The 17,187-nt window shown below is 42.2% G+C and overlaps 1 protein-coding gene across 1 annotated transcript; it reads right to left on the bottom strand.

Moving 5' to 3' along the window:
* Positions 1-449: 449 nt before the first annotated feature.
* FAM241A (family with sequence similarity 241 member A) lies at positions 450-16,952 on the bottom strand. The gene is made up of 2 exons (XM_016144801.2): positions 16,644-16,952; positions 450-3,043 (listed from the first exon to the last, which is right to left on the bottom strand). Exons 1-2 carry the CDS (start codon positions 16,800-16,802, stop codon positions 2,798-2,800), a joined length of 405 nt encoding a protein of 134 aa, XP_016000287.2. The 5' UTR covers positions 16,803-16,952; the 3' UTR covers positions 450-2,797.
* Positions 16,953-17,187: the final 235 nt, after the last annotated feature.

The following is a 17,187-nucleotide window of genomic DNA, read 5'->3' as shown; positions in this document are numbered from 1 at the left end:
TGTTTTAACAGAGAGGTTGGTCAGAAAACAATCCTGGTCTACCACTGTCACTTGGAGACCCACACCCAGTTTTGGGCAGGTCGATGGGGATTTGCCTCAGCATTTCCTCTTACATTGGAGGAGCAGAATTGGGGTTGTGGCCTCTACAGAGGCCAATCAGTGATGAGTGGATATATGTAACTGGCTTGCCAGGAAAAAGGAGCTCGGATTTGCTGTGTTTGCCAATTTTTATAGGGCAAACACTCCCTTCAAGACAATTGCAAGGTACTGACTTGATGTCACCAAGGGCAAGGTGGAGGCAACATGTCCACAGTTGGCTCAGGCAGGCCAGCACGAGCACACTGCTGGACCCGGAGTGATCTGACTGGTGGCCAGGCATGGGACAATGCCTTCTATATGACAGCTTAAGACACGAGAGGACTGAATTCTACAATATAGTGAGCTTTTACTTTAAGGAAAATGGATTTATTCATCTGTAGTCAGTTCATTCATAGATCTTGACCTTTTTTGTTTTTAGCTGATGGCTGCTGGTATGAGTGATATTTACATTAAGAATCTAATAACATAGTTTGTAACTTTTATATCTTTATTTATAAGCAGTAAGTTCTAAAATTGGTTTGTATCTGAGAATGAAATGATTGAGAATCATTTTAAATCTAATTTCTTACAATATAAACCAATGAAGTTACCAGTTTCTTTTTGTTTTAGGGTAGAGCAGCATACTCTGCATTCTAATATATTTCACGAAAGAAAACATTTCACTTCCATCAAATAAGCAAAGTTTTTTTTCCAATCAAAGGAAATGATTTGATGGTATGCTGCTCTAACCAATAATACATAATGAAAGAATAACGGCAGATGTCTCCTCTCCCTATACGATTTAGCATGCACCCTATCAGCAGTGCAGGCGCACGGTGCGACAGAGTGCTAAACGGTCACTATTAAAACTTACTTTTAAAATATTTTCAACATTATGCACTATTGGAACCAGAGCTGTTATTATGCACATTATATCTTTTTTTACTTTCTAAAGGAAAATTAAAATTCCCAGTAGCATTAGGAAGGGATGTACTTTGAACTATTTAATGCAGATGTACAAAATCTCATGACTTCTATTAAAACCTTGAAAATCTACTGTGCACAAATGAAGACACCTTTTGAAATGACATGCACTTATGCCGAGATCATAAAGGTTACTATAAAAATATTGCAAACCCAATAAAAACACACTGATATGGTACAAAGTCTTTTTTTAAGTAAAACTTTAAACAATACTTTTCAGTGCCCTCTGACTGGCATTTTTGTTCAGGATTAACTGATTTTAGAAATCTAAACTGAACATGTTACATTTTTTAAAAATCAGTTTTCAGCTTCAGAACGGAAGACACTGACAACTTATAGAATAACACATTTTTAAAACAGGATTGGGTAAAAACTTTACAAAGTGGAACAGTAAACACTTTATGAGCTTTAGTTACCGCCCTGCCAAAGATAAAAAGTGCCCCATTTTCTTCCGATTTAACTTGACTTTCTAGATAATTGTCTCAACTACCTCTCCTTTGTCTATATAGAAAGTTTTTGAGACGCCAAGTGTAAAGATTTTAAGTTCTCTAACAAAATTCAAAATATCAGTAAGCACTTTTCCATATTCAAAGTGTATTTAAAGAAATGCTTATTTCCATATAAAACCCCAAAAGTGCTGAATCAAGACACATTAATAACATGGCTGCCCAATTACTGTCCTGGCTTCAGCTGTAGAGGGTTACTATCATGACCAGCTATTAAGTCCAACACGTGAGCATTTGCCTTTCTGCTGCCATAGTGTGCTTTCTAATACAGAGATCAAAGAAAATGCGCTCACTTATTTTTCTTAAAAGAAGCGTAAAGTATTACAGGTAAAACACAAATCAAGTTTCTTGGGGAAAAAAATTATGCCAAGATAAGAAATGGATTTTTTAAATCTTAGAATAATTGCTATAAAAGAACTATAAAATTTAAATTTCTGGAAAAAAATACACTTAAAATGTCTCTCTAGGAAAAAAATATGCAACTTATTAGATACAAAAAAATATTGCTTTGCCAAGGGGGTCAGCCAACTATGGACCTGGCCACAGAAAGTAATCAGCACCCAAATTGTCTAAAACTTCAAACGATATACTAAAGTGATTCCAGGCCCAAGCCACATCATAAAAGTTACATTTCACTTGAGAAGTTTCTCCGATGATAAATAAATCCCTTTTAATCTTCAGATGTGCTTGATGTTCTGATTTCCACCAAAATATTTACATAGTGTACAGTAATTATCATTTACATTGGCTAGGGCTGAGCAGGGCTGATAGAAATCCAAATAATTTCCCAAATTTGGTGCGGGTGGGTGAGGAGCAATTCTCCAATTAAAATTCATTTTTGGCTCCCTGTTTCATCCTTTTTCTTCTAAAATGTTACATTGGGGCTCTTTATAAGACCTATATTGCCTGATTTGAATTCCATGTCCTGTTATTTTCCCTGCTCACTTTTTGATGGTAGTACTTAAGATCTGGCATGGGAATAGGGGTGTTAAAAGTGGGCACAGATCGCAGTAGTAAAACAAGTTTTGAATAAACTACAAAATGTGTATTCAACCCTGTTATGATCAAGAGTTGAGTTCAATTTTAAACATCCATTTATAAATTTTATTACAAAATAGCACACAATTTGAAAAAAGGCAAACTTTTCAGCTTTCATGTAGTGAAATATGTAACTTCGCCGATTACATATATGGCTACCAAATACCAACCAACAGCTCATGGGCCACATTTCACTGTTGCACATAAATAATGACAAGGCAAAGGACGGCTACTAGTCCGAAGGCTTGCAGGCCAAGAAACCACAGCATAAGCCAGAAGAAAATGACTATCACGGGCTCCACAGTTCGTTCTCCAAAATACATCCTCGTGAAGCCGATGTTGATGAGGCTTTTGTTCAGTTCACCAAAAAGTGTTCCCATCTTTTTGTAGTCATCTCCGAGAGTTTCGCCAGTGTGGCTTTGTGATTCTTCAACATCCTTAAAAAAAAAGAAGAAGAAGAAGAAGAAGAAGAAGAAGAAGAAGAGGAGGAGGAGGAGGAGGAGGAGGAGGAGGAGGAGGAGGAGGAGGAGGAGGAGGAGGAGGAGGAGGAGGAGGAGGAGAAGAAGAAGAAGAAGAAGAAGAAGAGAGAAAGAAAGAAAGAAAGAAATAATATAGACATAAACATAAATTGAGAAATAGGTGAAGGTCTTTAAGAAAAACAGCTATCTCATAGTTCTGTATATTTCAGGGACAGTTCTTTATACCATATCATCTCTGTTAAAATAATTGGTTTAGTTCCTCTCTCCGCATTAGGCCCTAATCCTTTAGGAGTCATGATTCAAACAGTAATTATGTATTGGACATCTTGCTCGTAGTAGATGCAAGAAGGAAAATTACCCATATGTAAAAAAAGAGAAGAGCTTTAGGTGTGAGGTTTCACATAATAACAAATATTAAGTACCCTTAAGTATGCAGTCTAGGCCAAAGTTAATTAGCTTAAAAAGAAAAAAAAAAAAAAACATCTTCCACAAAGAGCTAAGGGTTTGAGGCACCCTTTCAACACATGGATCACACTTAGACCCCTTAGCAGAAACCAAGTCCCGATCATTTCAGTCATCAATAAACAACCGAACATATTTTCCTTTTAAAAATGTCTTATTTTCTATTCTACGTATATAGTTCAAAATCCATATTTAAGGAACGAGTGAAAAACATCTAGTTTTTACTTGTAATAGTCAGACAAAATGATTTTCAAGATGACTTTAAGGTGGTTTTCCCCCATACAACAGTAATTTACATAGAGCATGGGGTATCATTGGTGAGCAGTGGAAAATGAGATTCAACGGGGCATCACTGTCAAGTAAGTGTAAACTAGAATCGTATATATATATAAATTTTTGGATTTTCATTTCTTCGGAAAAAAAAAAGGGGATAGAAAAACAAAATGCTGTGGGGAATCTAGGGAGTCAAATCCAGGCGCCAACGTTCAGATCAAGCGACCTTGAGCAAATCATTTCACTTTCCTGAGCTCGGTTTTCTACTCCATAAAATAGACTTACACAATGTCTTCTGACACGGATAATTTCCTCTTAAATTATCATTTACTTGTTAACATTCCTCATTTTTGTATTTTAATTTCTAAATTACTTTTCCTTCACTGATATGCTGTGATTGAGTCAGTTTTGTTTTTCAGCCTCTCAGACTTTTATGTATGCGGTGACAATATATTGCATGAAAACAGCACGACGATGCCCTGTTCTCTCCTGAGGGGAGCCTGTCTTTTCTTCAGGGCAGAACTGGAAGGTCCCCTGACCTAGGGCCCTCCTGCCCCTGAACCCTGCTGCCCCTCCAGTGTCTGCAGCTGGCACGGTTTCTGGACTCGCTTCTTCAATTTTTTACTTAAGTTTTATGTTATTTTTTACACTCTTTCCAATTTTTAAAAAATCTATACACATATTGTACTTTGGAGTTTTCTGTTATCAAATCTTTTTAAGACTTTTTTCTAGTATTTTTGTGGTTTTGCTACAAAGAAAGTACCCTAATCTGCATGGTTTTCTCTGAAGATGTATTTCAAATTTTTCTACAAACTGCTTGTGGGTTTTTCAGGGGAAGAAGTAGGTGTTGCAACACAAGTCAAAATAGGAAATCAGTTAACTCGTAGAGGCCAGGTAGGGGGCCCCAGTGAAAGCTGGTCTGGGCGGGCTGTGGCTGCTGACACCGCTGCTTCTGTCTCCGCCACTGTGGCCAAGGTCCGGCCCAGCAGCTGTGAAGAGGCCCCGCCCGGGCGTGGCGCTGAGGCGCCCTTTTGTCGCATGGACTAGTGCATGATCACGAGTTCTTTTAAATTTACGAGCTTTTAAAGCTTTTTTTTAAATTGACAAATCACTGCAATATATTGAAAGTAGGAAAACTTTTACGAAAGAAGTATAGCGCCACTTGAGTAGTGGACATCAGTGGAATGAAAAGCATGTCATGCGACGAGACCACGAGTCGCTGCGTTTGGCGGTCCTCGGCCGCCGCGTGCGAGCAAGAGGCGCCCCTGCCGGCGCCCGCGCTGCAGGCACAGCCGCGCCGGCGTCACGGCGCCATCGTCACGGCGCCGGTGTCACGGTGACATCTTCACGGCATCGTCGTCACGGCGCCGTCGTCACGGTGACATAGTCACGGCGCCGTCGTCACGGTGACATAGTCACGGCGCCGGTGTCATGGCGCCGTCGTCACGGCGCCGACGTCACCGCCGTCATCACGGCGCCGTCACCGCCATTGTCACCGCCGTCGTCACGGCGTCGTCACCACCATCGTCACCGCCGTCGTCACCTCTGTCATCACCGCCGTCGTCACCGCCGTCGTCACGGCGTCGGCACCGCCGTCGGCACCGCCATCGGCACCGCCATCGGCACGGCCATCGTCCCCGCCGTCGTCACGGCCATGGGCGCGGGCGGCAGAGCCCAGCGTCGGACCAGGGGCCCTGACACACCGCTCTCCGGCTCGGCACCGTCCTCTTCGTTTCACCTGCTAAGCATTTCCATCCACCGCCGTAAGCCCAGGACCATCTGTCTCTTGCCTCGGCTGTCCCGGTCGTTTCCTAATTGTTCCCGGACCCGCCCCTTAGCTCCCCAGAAGCTCTTGACCACACGGCAGCCACAATGACCTCCCAAATGACCAGTCCAATCACTCCTCCTCCACCGTGCTTTTAGGATCAAGGCCAGTTTGTAACGCCATCTAGGAGATGCTGCTCGGTCTGGCTTGTAACCGGGTCCCTCATCCTGTCAGCGGCCTCCCTGCCTGTTTCAGCCACAGGTCGTCAGCTTCGTGGACAGGCCGGCCCCACGCGTCTTCCCGCCACATATCTGCACGTGCTGTCTTCTCTGCCTAGTACACCTTCCTCCCTCCTTTGCTCTTCTCCGCCTGCTCTTTTAGTCTCGGTTTAAGCACGTCCTGTACCAAGCTCATAATCATCTGACCTAAATTTGGTCTTCTTCCAGGGTCCCCTTTGTCAGGGAATGGCACACCCCAGAAGTGCAAGCAAGGAGCCTGCTCCTCACTCCACGTGTGCCCATCCCCCATCCTCCTGGGTCGCTCATGCGGAATCACTGCCTTGTGCGCTGGAAGCCCAGGCCGCCTCTCCTTCCTCTGCAGTCTCTGCTCGCGTGGTTTACATGCTGAAGACTCTCACCTTCTAAATCACACTCCGGCCAAGACAATATCATTAGGGAAACATTTTTAACTTCTTCAGAGAGAAAAATCCCTGTTGTTTTGATTTTCTGCATTTTAAAATAGAATCCCCCATCTTTACTTGCTTATTAGCTATTTGTTCAATAAACCTATTAAACACTCTTTCCAAACATCTGCTCCTCACAAAATGCCATAAGGTGGGTAAGATTAGACTCTAGGGGTCAAGTGGCTTCCCCAGAATCAGACGACCAGGCAGAATCTGAACGCAGAATCTTCTGCCTATAAAATCTGAACTCTTTCCAATGAACTGTGCTGAAAATCTCTAAATATCTTAGAATTACTCTGTAGCAAATTTTAGAAATTTTTTTATTACTATAAGGAAATTAAGAATAAGCAAAAAAAAAGATGGGGTAATTCTTTGGAAAATGAAACTTGGTTTAGAATATTGTATAGCCTTCAAGGCTTTTGAGCTATTTCATAGGTCTGTAAATTACAGATAACTGGTAGCAATGCAAAATATTTCTTAGCTATAGACATGCACACATTCTGGTCCAGTGGAGGTTCAACTATGCCCTCCCCTTGACTGTGGAAAAAGCCAGTTCGTTTCATGTTCATTTGTAGGTTAATTTCACACATCTGTTCTCCATATTCATTTTTATTTCTTTCATTTCTCCTTTGAATCGGTTTTAACATTTGCCTGGTTCTCTCATTGACGATGAGTTAAGTAAAATCCTTAATAAATATAAAATGGGTTCATTTTATATTTAATGAGTGCTATAATTTTGCCTCTTTTTGAAAATTATCCTTTAACATTGCCGTTATTGAAATGGCTGATCTGAATTTCAATGTATGTTAGCTCTGGGTTTCATTTACTAGGTTTCCTATGTTCAGCTCAAAAGAAATAAAAAACAAAATTGCAAATTTAGACCAATTACATTCTAAGCAATTTAAGTTAGTATTCTATGATACTATGTTTGTTAGTCTTTCACTTTCTTGATATTGTGGTGGTTTTGAAATGCACCATATAAAGGAATACGCTCCTTGCCCAAATTCTTACAAAAGTCTTACAGGGCTCTTTAGCTTAACATACCACTACCACCACTAGCTCCTCTGTGGTTGCTTCTGAAAATTGAGTATGTTCCTATGAAACACAAGGTCCTCTGTCTTCAAAAGTAATTTTTGTCATGATAGTTTACCCCGGGAAGCCACACTGCTTCAGCAAAACATCAATCGAGTTTTTACCAGTAGTGTTGTTTTGGATACAAGTTTTTACATACTCTATCTACATGACCTTGGAGATGCCAAAATGAGTGCCTGAAGCATTTGCCATATAATGTCATAATGTCATCTCTGCTATCACAGAGATTATGGTTTAGTGTGAGTGTGTGAAGGGAAGAGTGGGAAGTTGCAAAGAATAAACACGTTAACGGATAAATACGGTAATTGCAAATAGCGCAAGAGCTATGAGAAAAACATAACAGAGCGGTGGGAGAAAGGAAGATGGGGTGGGTTGGAGGCTCCTTCTGCGGAGCAGGCAGAGCTGGGAGCTGGGACAGGTGACGGGTGACGACAGGAAGCTCTGCCAAGGCAGGAGTGGGGAAGAGTCCAGGCAGAGCTGGCTGGGCTCGTGCAATGATCCTGACCGTGGTCCACAATAAGAGATGTGTTTCTTGACCCAGAACATGTAAAGTTCTGTGAACTGACATTCACAACAGTGTGTGATGCACTCTGTTTCTACCCCATCCTCTTTTATCCCGATCACATTCCACTAAATTGATTTTATCGCTCAACACCAGCTCGGTGGTTAAGAGTGAGCTCTACCTTTAAGCATGAGTTTGAATCTCAATTCTGCAGTTTACTAACTGTGAGACTTTCCTTCCATGTTACTTAACCTCCCTTTGCTGTAGTTTTCAAATCGCTAAAGCGGGGGCAGTAATAGTATTTACTCATGAGGTCCGACACCCTGTCTCTCTCCTTGGTTTATACTAACTTTAGTGTACCCTTCTCTCATACACTGTCCACACTATGCATCTCCTTAGTCTTTAACGATTTGATAGTTGAAAAATCATTCCTGACAGTTTTAATTGGTATTTCTTTTACTTCTCGAGAGGCTGGCTGGGTATGTTCCCCTGCTCATTGGATACTCAATGGAGCTGCAGTTTCATTTCCTATAAAATGTACAAAATATGTTAAATATAAAAATTTACTAACTGGAGAAAGCTTCACCTAACTTTAGCGTTATAGATTATATGATTTATTTATTTTTATGCTTATATGTGATCTATAATTAAAAGCAAAGTCGCAGTACCCACGCATACTTATCTTCCACTAAAATGCACTGAACAAATAAAAGGTAAAATATTTTTGAGGAGGAAAAAAAATCAGTGAGAATATCAGCTAGTTCTTAAACTAACCTTTGAAATTAAACTGAAAAATACTAAAAATTGTATTCATTTCCATTTGAACCAATAGGATTTGATGTTTAAAACCATATTTGCTAACAAATATTCAAACAGATAAGTATTCAAAAATATATACCATTTCAGCCATATCTTTCAAAAACATTAAAAGAGTTGTCTATTTTAGTGGAAGAGAATAGTCTGTCATGAGAAAATTATTAAGTAAGAGAAGGGTTGTACAATGGATTAATGATGAATAGTACTAGGTCATGAAGCAAAGAATGTGATTAAATCAAGCTGCAGGTTAAAAAATTTCTACATTTTTTACTTTCCCTAAAATCTACATTTTTTTAAATGAAGTATTTAGTGACATTACTGATAACATTATATATGTACGGCAGTATGCTTTCACAAGATGGAATAGCTTGTCTGTGGAAAGTAGGCACAATCAAACAACCATCGTTAAAAATGACTTTCTTCCTCACGTCTCAACTTGGCAGTGACAATAGTTTCTGGTGTATGTTATCACCTCTGAAACCCATGGATAAGGAATTCTTAAATCAATTAGACTCATGAAATCTGTGGGTCATGAGAAATTGAACTTAAATCTCTGCCTCTGTAGATGGTCTGCACATGTCCAAGTAAAATTTCGATCAAGAGGACAAAAAATTTTTAAAAATCAGTTTTCTCTAATTGATAGGAAGAGAGAACCAAAAGAAATCTCAAACACAGATGTTAAAAAACATTACACATAAAAAAAAAATACCAAAAATCACAAGTGGAAATCTAATTTTTCTAACTCTGTGTTTAGTGTTAAATGTTAAGTTTTCTTTTGTTTTCCATATGTTGAGAACATTTGCAACACGTTCTCGCTGAACTGATAAGCTGTAGCTGTTGCCATAGGAAACAGCCAATCATTTCCTCTTCCTATGCCAAGGAAAGGCACAGCTGCCAATGAGGTTAAATGGGGGGAAAATACGAGATACGGGTGGAAAAATTAGGTCAGAAGGTAGAAGGAATCTTTGTAATCAAGTTAATTAGAAATTCAGTTTCTCTGCTCAAATAAAACTACTCTTTGATTGTCATGTCAACTCCCTTCAGCGCACACGCGCGTGCGCACGCACGCACGCGAACACATCGCCCACCAAATGAACCGAAGCGTGACTACTAGGGGCTCTTCAGGGTTTGCAGATCTGTGGCTGTTCCTGCAGGATAAGACGGCATCCCAGAGCAGAAGGCAGAAACTGAAGGCAGAGTGGCGGACGCCTCGGGGCGCCTGCTCGGGCCTCCAGGGGCTCGGCCCGTGTCACAGCACCTTTCGTTTCCCCTCCCTATCACGTTACCACTGCTCTAGACCAGGACGCCGCATAGCTGCGCAGAGCAGGGTGGCCCTCCTCAATCCTACCAAGGGTCATCATCCCACAGTGACAACAACAGCAAACCCACGGTGACTGACACAAAAAGCAACAAGGCTTAGGTCTGTGGGTGTTTTTTTTAGAGAAACATAATTAGGAAGTCTTAATACTTTATTCAGTAAGTAAGTAATATTTAGTGTAGCGATCTGAAACTTACATGCACTAAAAATACAGTTCTGTGATGTGGTTAGTTGAGAAGAGTAAGAAGGGAAACAGGAGAAAATTGGAGGAAGGTGCGGGAGAAACGGCGCCAACATTCACCGAGAGCCCACGGCATGGCACGCGTTTCGTAAAGAAAACGTCGCTGAATCCTTGCAAAGACTTTAAGAAGTGGGGAGCGTTATACCCATTACGATGAGTAAATTGGGTCTCTGAGGGAGTAAATACTTAGGATGAGGAGACTAATAAAGCAGAAAAGCCAGTTTTCAAACTGAAGCGTCATACTCCAAAACCTTTTCCATTGATCTTTAATGCTCGGCGTTTGCAGAGAAGAGGAGATGGGGGGAATGGAAGACAGATGGAGAAAGAGCAAGGCACCGAGACGGGTGGGGAAGAATGAGAGACAACGTGAGAACGAGACACTCCTCAGGGAGAGAGAAAGAGGCTGGCTAGCGGGGAGAAAGAGCAAGTGAGAATGCCGAGCAGAACGGAGCAGGTGCCCTGGAGAGCTGCTGGGAGAGACGCGAGAGGTCAGCTGAGAGACTGTCCTGAACACAGGTTCCGAGAAAAAAGGCAATGTTTAGCCATCCACTGGACGATATCAGCAGAGAATCATTCTTGACAACGCAAAACTCTGGAACCTTTACACATTTGAGCAGGGTTTCTGAATTTCAGCACTCGTGACATTTTGTGCTAGATAATGCTTTGTTGTAGGGTGCTGTTCTGTGCATCACAGGAAGCTTAGCAGCATCCCTGGACTGTTTCTATTAATGCCAGGGGCACCCCCTAATCTTAACAATCAAGATGTTTCCAGGCATTGCAAAACTGTGCCCCCCCCCCAAAGAACCACTGATGTATAATAAGTTCCACTGTGAATAAGTTAAAAAAAAAAAAAAAGAACGAAAGATGCCTTTTATATACAAAATTATTCCCTGCATTGCTCCAGTGACTGACGGGACATTCTTGGGAATTAAGATGAGATCGAGTTCACGTCTGACTTCATTTAGACTCACAGCACTTGGTACAGCATTGCTCGTAAACTGCTTTTTAAAGATGTGAACGGAAGTGGGTAAAAACGAATATCTAGCTTTGAACTACAGAATCTGAAGGAGGCCAGCAGCTTTGTCGGAGGCTGTTTTCTGTCATGTGGGAGGGCTCTTTGTATACATGAAAAAACAACGGCTCTGGAGTCAGGACACCTGGGTTCCGGTCTGCTCTAGTTCTAGTTAGTCGTAGGAACTAGTGCAAATCTCTTGGCCTGGGAAACAGCTGTCGGCTTCTCTCATCTTACCAGAAGTTCAAGGATACCCTTCTAGGAGAACAGGTAAATAACTTCCACATATACAACTACCATTTCATATGTATATGTATACATATACACACGTGATATATATATTTATGATAAATGATATTCATTTTTATCAAGTATGGTGAATACTACAGACTGGCTTATTTATCCTCTACCCCCTTGCCACTCAGAGTGTGGCCCACAGGCACAGACGGCATCAGCTTCACGTGCAAGCTTATTGGAGATGCAAGATCTCAGGCCTCACCCCAGACCGTTCAACAAGAGACGGTAGGCATGTGCCCTAAACGAAGCTGAGCAGCACAGCTTGCCCCACTCTCCTCCGGGCCGGCTGTCTCACTGCAAAGTCTGGAAAACCTAAGAAAGACATTTCTCAGATTACTTTTCAGTTAGGGTTCTGCTTGGAAATTAGGCCCCAAAGCTAACACTTACATGCTAATCATAAGCACTTATGTACATTATTGACTCATGCAATCTAATAATCCTATGAGGTCGATTCCCTTTATACAGATGAAGAAACTGAAGCCTGAGAGGGTAACTAATGCCTCAAGTTACAGTGAGTAAGTAGTAGAGTTAGAATTCAAACCCGCATATTCTAGATGTAGAAACTATACTGTTAATCAGATGTTTAATGCTAGATCAAAGAGGAAGCATAAGACCTTCTTCCACTGCCATTTTTTAAAACAGATAATCCTGTGGGACACATTTTAGTTAATGCTGTTTACAGAGGTTCCTCTATTAAATATATTTACCTAAATATCTATACTGGCATTGATCTGAAAGTTCCAGGTGCTGTAGAAGGCAAGAAATAGAAATGAAGCATTACCATTTGAAAGGAAGCAGAATCAACCTCCTATATAGACTGGATGATTATATGAAAAATGCAAAAGAATCCAATCTAAGAAATACTGGCATTTATTAGCATTAATAAAAGAACTCAGAAAGGTAGTAAATTAAAAATTAAATATATAAAACCAATAGCTAGAAACCAACAGCAAAAACATGTGGGAAAAAAAAATCCCTTCACAATACCAACAATAATATAAAAGTTTAATAAAGCCGTTATTATTTATAACTACTACAAAAGGTTGTAAAGCCAGAAGGAAAGTAGTAGATGATTAGGGAGAAAAAGATTAGCTCTGTAACTCACATAATAGTCTTTCTAAAGAGATTAGACACATAGGGTGAAAATAAATAAACCCATAAACACATATTGAAAATATTGGTAGCTATTTTACTGACCGTAGGATCAGAAAGAAAGTTGTAAACAAAAATATAGAGGTGTGTGTGTGTGTGTGTGTGTGTGTGTGTGCGCGCTGGGAGTATAAAATTACCAAAACAATTCCTTTGGCTTATAAAAATTTAAGTATTTCTAAATCAAAAACATCATAAACAAACCTGTAAAGTAAATAGCAAGCAGGGAAAATATCCATAACCAACGTGAAAGAGGGATAAATATCTGATAATAATGTCAGAAAAAATGGTCAAAGGCTGTGATGTGAAAAGCAGTACGAATGTCCAATACATGTATGAATGACTTAGGAAACCACTCCAGCATTTTCGTACATCGATAGGGTAATTTTTCCTTACTAAACTGACAAAGATTAATCTATAACTGATCCTGTTCATTGCAGGTATGACGGTTTCAAATGGCACCCTTACACACCCATGCTGGACGTGCACACTGGTGCGCCCTTTCTCGAATGCAATTCTTGAAGATGTTTCAAGAGATTTCAAAGAGTTTGACGCATTGACCTAGTTTTTTTACTTCTAGGAATCTGTTCCAAGGCAGAACTGTGAAGATTTGTAGGCAAAGATTTTCATTACAGCATTACTTATAAAAGAAAGTTTAAAGCAACTTAAATGTGCTATATTAGAGGAATGGACTATGAGGCTGCCCTATAAATAATTTTCACAAAGAATTTTTGATAACTTGGGAAACGACATCACATGTTAAATAGATAAAACAAGATATAAAATTCAAATATTACATTGAAACATGTTAAAATACATGTGTGTATATATGTTAAAATACATCTGCCTCATATAATACACATATGTAGATATATGAACATAGTACTAACAAGGGTTTGATATTTTTAAACAACACATTACTTGAAGTGGGATTCCAAATGCATTTGTTTTATTTAGACCTTTCTATATTGCTACATCTTCCAAAGTACACATCACCTTTATAATCATAAAGAAAGACCTTAAAGCTGAAGATAATGATTCTGAAGTCAGTCCAAGGATAACGGGACCTCTGCATGCTCTTGGTAAGCAGGGCCGTCTCAGGACTGCTGCATCTAGGTGGAGGCCACCCACATACAGACAGGTGACAAAAGGCTAGAGCTGTTAAGGCCAGCTCTGCAGCAGGGCAGACTCTCTTACGGCAGGCCGCCCGGCGTTCAGGCACGAGCATAACTGACTCACACATAGGGGAGCGGCCTCTCCGTTCCTTAGGCTTTTGCCCTTTTCCCCTTGCTTGTTTCTCTTACAGGCCCGACTCCTACTTCAAACTTGACACAGCCCCTTCATCTGGAGGACTTGGTCTATTCCTTCCAGTCCTCCCTTCTTAGGGCACTTGATTTTAACTGCACTCCTTTGTCAATCGATCTAACTGGAAAGACTCAGGCCAAAAGGTCAGAGGAACCTTAGTTTTCTCTCAGCAGAGTAGCATCTAAGGACAAGTTGTAAAATTAGATGCTTCCACATGGTGAGCAATCCTAATGTAGATAATCTCTCTTATTAAGAAAACAACTGTATAAATACCAGTGTTTCAGTATTGCGTAAAATAAATACCAAAATACAGACACTTTGATCTGGTATCACTATAACAATGAGCCAAAGACAGGTTCTGTACAGTCAGAGCTGATGTAAGAAGAGCCTTTCAGGCTGAGGGAAGGGCATGAGCCTGTCAGACAGGAGTGGAAAGAAACATGAGTGAAGGAAAGGGGGCACATGGAGGAGCCTTTAGCCTGGGGAAGAAACCCTCATCACAGTATCAGGTAAGGGCAAAACTCTGTGTAGGAACTACAAACAGAAAGGGATTTAATACAGAATAGTAGTGGTCACTACCACTGACAAAAATCAATGGAGCCAAAGTCGGGTGCCTGCGGAGCTACTGCATGCAAAGGAGCCCGTGTGGTCCTGGCCACTAAGTCTCTCTGAGGCCTTAGACTCTGGAAGGCCAAGAGAGTATGCTGAATACACTGGACGGCAGGAAGATGGCCTCTGCCTCATTATCAGTTAATTACTTTTGTTTCTCTTTGTTTATATCATTGTTTCTACTGAAAAGTTCACTTTAAGCTTTTAATAACTAGTTTACAAGCCAAGTTTTCAAAAATATTCCAATTTTAATTTGGAGTCTGTGGGTCCTTAAGACAACAAAACACACGACATCCCCCTAGAGAAAAATGAAATAAAACAATTTCTTAGGATATGTTTTATAGTTGTAATTTCATTTACCTCTCCCTCAACTATCTTTACATCTGTATTAATCTCTAACATCATTGTAAGGCAGTGCATAAAAAATTTTAATTTCATTTTTAGGGCTTGGAAAAAAGCTGGAAAACAAGAAATTGTGATGATGATACTGCCAAGAAATGACTTACACAAAAGCTTGCTTCTTACACCAATGGGTTGGGTCGCACCTATTTTTTGTTTATTTTTGGTTTCTTGATAAAAAGTTCTTCTTTAGTGCTGATGTGTATTTCTTTAGTGCTGATGTGTATCAGCACTAAAGAAATGCATATCTCAGGTGTAATTTTCAATTATTGTGTATGTAAGAAAATGTGATAAAAGTATTTTCACAGGAGTATAGGAAAATGAATTTCCACGACATGCAATGAAAGGAGCAGATATGTAAAGTGCATCTGTTTTAGAAGATAAATGTTTCATTCTTTTTTCCATTTCCTCCTGTTTCTTTATACCATAAGCAATTTTGTTAAAGCCAGAACTACTGATGATGTAAAATCTCCAGAAGCTCGAAGGAAGTACATAATATGCTCTTCTACAATTACATGAAATCTCTGGAACCTCAAACTCAACCCCCACTCCCCATGGCCAAGGAAGTTCCTGTTGCCTGTTTTCTTCACTTTTGTAGTTAACGACTAAAGAGGAAACTCAGCCTTTGGCTACTGAGCCGTGATATGGTTAACTGGAAAAAACCTCCAGGAAGCAAATCAGGAAACTATCCTACCTCCTAGCGATTCCCTTGTCACGATCTCTTATACTGTCACAAGGATGAAAAATTACACTTGACATGGTGAGCAAACCTAATGCCAAGGTATAATTTTTGTGTGTCACACATTGTTGTTTCCTAGATAAAATGTTGAAATACTAAAAGTGTTTACCATAGCTATTAGTGTCTTTACTGATGATATTGGAGTCTGTGAAATGTGACAAAAAGCACAGACGTTGGATAATGAGAGGAGCTAGGTATCAAGTGACTGTCCCAACAGTACAGTCTGCGGTAAAGGCAAATAATCATTGAATTCCCGTTTCCTGATGTGACTCTGAAGGTTGGCTTATCTTGGGTATTTATGAAGGCCTAATAACTATTTGCGGATGAAAATTCATCCCACAAATAATTAAATTTCTTGCCTAATCTTGAAGATATTCGATGTGTTATTATAATGACTATATCACACTTCAGTGAGAACAAATTCGGAGAGTTTCAGAAATCATTAGACTTCTCTTTCCCTTATCACTGCTGCCTTTGACACTTTACCTTTGGTACGAACTGAAAGCAATTTCCTTGCTTTTCACTTTTAAACCGAAATTTAGATCTCATTGTGTTCCTACGAAGACCGAGCTCTGGGAGAGTCCCTGTCACGACACCACTGGAGCCCGCACCCCACACACGGTTCAGACGCGGTCGCCGCCCAGGGAGACCCACCTGTGGGACGCCGGGTGGGCTCGGAGGGGCCCCGGGAGCGAGCAGCTGCCCCAAACTCAGCGCCGGGGCGGCCCGGGCGCCGGACACGAGGGTCTACGCGGAAGACGCGGCGACCGGGACCGTTGAGACGGCACTTCCGCAGGACGCGGGCGCCGGCCCACGAACGCTCCGCCGGGCAGCCCGGGAGGCGCCGTGCGCACCCCGCTGCCGGGCCGCTCCCGGGCGGACCCCCACCCCGCTCACCTGCTCGCGCGGCTCCTGCGACCGCCGCACGCGCCGCCGCGGACTCGCCCCGGGCTCCAGCTCGGTCCCCGCCGCCGCGCGCTCCGCCAGCGCGTCCCCCTCCTCGTCGCGCACCCCGCCGCCGCCGCCGTCGCCGCGCAGCTCCCGGGCCGAGCACATCCCGCCGCCCGGACAGCCGCCAGAGGAAGCACGTCGCGACGCGCGAGGCAGCGCCGCCTGAGGGCCGCCCAGGACCGACCCCACTCGCCCCGGACCGCAGCCTCAGGAATGCGCGGTGGGCCAGCGCCCGGGAGTGCCCGCCCGCCAGCCCTTCGCGCCGCGCCGGCCCCGCCCCCGCCGCGCCGGCCCCGCCCCCGAAACACAGGCCACGCCCCCGCCGCGCCGGCCCCGCCCCGAAGCCAGGCCACGCCCCTCTGTGCCCGGCCTCCACCCCTCTCCCGACCCCTGGCCAGGCTCCGCCACCTTACAGGTCACACCCCGACGCCCCGGGCCCCGCCCCCGCCCCCGGCTCAGCCCCTCTCTGCTCCCAGCGCGCTCGACCCCG

Source organism: Rousettus aegyptiacus, unplaced genomic scaffold (genome assembly GCF_014176215.1).
Source record: "Rousettus aegyptiacus isolate mRouAeg1 unplaced genomic scaffold, mRouAeg1.p scaffold_m13_p_16, whole genome shotgun sequence".
Lineage (NCBI taxonomy): Eukaryota > Metazoa > Chordata > Mammalia > Chiroptera > Pteropodidae > Rousettus > Rousettus aegyptiacus.
This window is presented reverse-complemented; position numbering and strand designations above follow the sequence as displayed.

Bases quoted from the DNA above. Each gene is read 5' to 3' on its own strand.
- FAM241A (XM_016144801.2), bottom strand. From the start codon at position 16,802: ATGTGCTCGGCCCGGGAGCTGCGCGGCGACGGCGGCGGCGGCGGGGTG. The intron at 3,044-16,643 runs GTGAGCGGGGTG...TTTTTTTTTAAG, and splicing joins CGCAGGAGCCGCGCGAGCAG to GATGTTGAAGAATCACAAAG.